The following is a 1,544-nucleotide window of genomic DNA, read 5'->3' on the forward strand; positions in this document are numbered from 1 at the left end:
CATTCAAACCTTTTTTAAAAACCCAAAAATACTGTTTTCCATAACCAATAATAAATCGTACTTCCCTGCAATTTCTTGAGATACGACCCGAGGTTTAAATACTTTGGTTATAAATTTTATTGGGTTTGGTTAAGTGACAACCAAAACTTTTGTACGAAAAGATTCTCTGTTGGTTTAGAAACTATACTTACAACGCGATAATATTTGTGAAAATTCATGGCACAAGTATAGTTTGTGAAGTTGACCAACAAAAGATGGTGTTTGACATGTTAGTGTATAGCAGATACCAAGTCGTGTATTGCTCGCAGTCATCAAAAGTTCAATGTGATTGCTTTATGTTCCAATTGAATGGTATTCTATGCTGCCACAGTCTTGCTGTTCTTCTACATTTTCGTATAACAGCAGTGTCCTCACAATACATTCTATCCCGATGGAGTAAGAATGTTAGTCGAAGACACACATACATCAGGAGCAGCATTGACATGGACCGTTCTGATGAAAGCATGACCATTTTTAGGGAATTGTGTTTAGATTTTTACAACGTTGCTCAGGATTTCGTGGCTACTCCAGAGGTTGCTGCTATATTGTGTGATGCCATGCACAATGCTCGGCACAAGCTGAAAAAACACAAGAAATCTGAGCATCAAGCTGCACATGTACCAAGTGCGATTAACTCACATATGCGTGATGAGTGTCCCGTTAGCAGGGATGAGCTACAGGGCCCACGTCGTATTCCTACGCGAGGTCATCCAACGTCCACCAGACTTGGGGCAGATCTAGAAAAATTTATTAAAAAGAGGGCATGCAAACACAAGAACAAGGTAAATATGAGATCTACCATTTTTTCCTGTCATTTGTTTATTTTAAGTGTGTTGAATGGATGATAAGTTATGATGTTATTTTTCAATATGATTTGTGTGTTAAGGGACCTAATGGTAATGCACAACCATCTCCTACCAATGTGGCATCTTCCTACAAAGATACGTAATAGGCTTGTTCAGAAATGACAGACAATTTGGCTACGCACTCTGGTTCCTTCATATTACTATTGAATTCATTCCATAACACCGAACAATTGTATATGTGTACCTAGTGTATTTTTCATAGCATTAATGTCATGTCCATTTATTTATTGTTTCTTCTTTTGTTTTATTTTTAAATTTTTTTCCACGGGAAGCATTTTTTGAGGATTCGAAGTTTAACAGCACAACATATCATAAGCATTAGAGTTTAGCAACTACTTTGTACTTTGCCCATCATGATTTGGTGGTTTATTCGGTTTATTTTATATATTTTAATATACTCAACTTTATTTTACCTTACTACAACTTTATATACCATTATTAAACAAAATATAATAACAGACTTGACCAACTAATATACAACTTTTTTATTCTTTTACTCTTTTTTACCGTTATTATTTGTTACTAATATTTAAAATAATAAATATTCAGTTGATAATTTGATCATTATAATAATAATTTGGTGCATTACATGAAGTTTAAAATTGAATTTTAAAAGTATCCGTACACAATAAGGTCTTT

General features: G+C 33.9%; 1 protein-coding gene across 1 annotated transcript; it reads left to right on the forward strand.

Moving 5' to 3' along the window:
* Positions 1-254: 254 nt before the first annotated feature.
* Positions 255-988, forward strand: LOC148554811 (protein FAR1-RELATED SEQUENCE 1-like). The gene is made up of 2 exons (XM_088490509.1): positions 255-821; positions 926-988. Exons 1-2 carry the CDS (start codon positions 255-257, stop codon positions 986-988), a joined length of 630 nt encoding a protein of 209 aa, XP_088346635.1.
* Positions 989-1,544: the final 556 nt, after the last annotated feature.

The sequence above is a fragment of the Arachis ipaensis genome, chromosome B6 (assembly GCF_059453495.1).
Source record: "Arachis ipaensis isolate K30076 ecotype BB chromosome B6, ASM5945349v1, whole genome shotgun sequence".
NCBI lineage: Eukaryota > Viridiplantae > Streptophyta > Magnoliopsida > Fabales > Fabaceae > Arachis > Arachis ipaensis.

Bases quoted from the DNA above. Each gene is read 5' to 3' on its own strand.
- LOC148554811 (XM_088490509.1), top strand. From the start codon at position 255: ATGGTGTTTGACATGTTAGTGTATAGCAGATACCAAGTCGTGTATTGC. The intron at 822-925 runs GTAAATATGAGA...TTGTGTGTTAAG, and splicing joins CATGCAAACACAAGAACAAG to GGACCTAATGGTAATGCACA.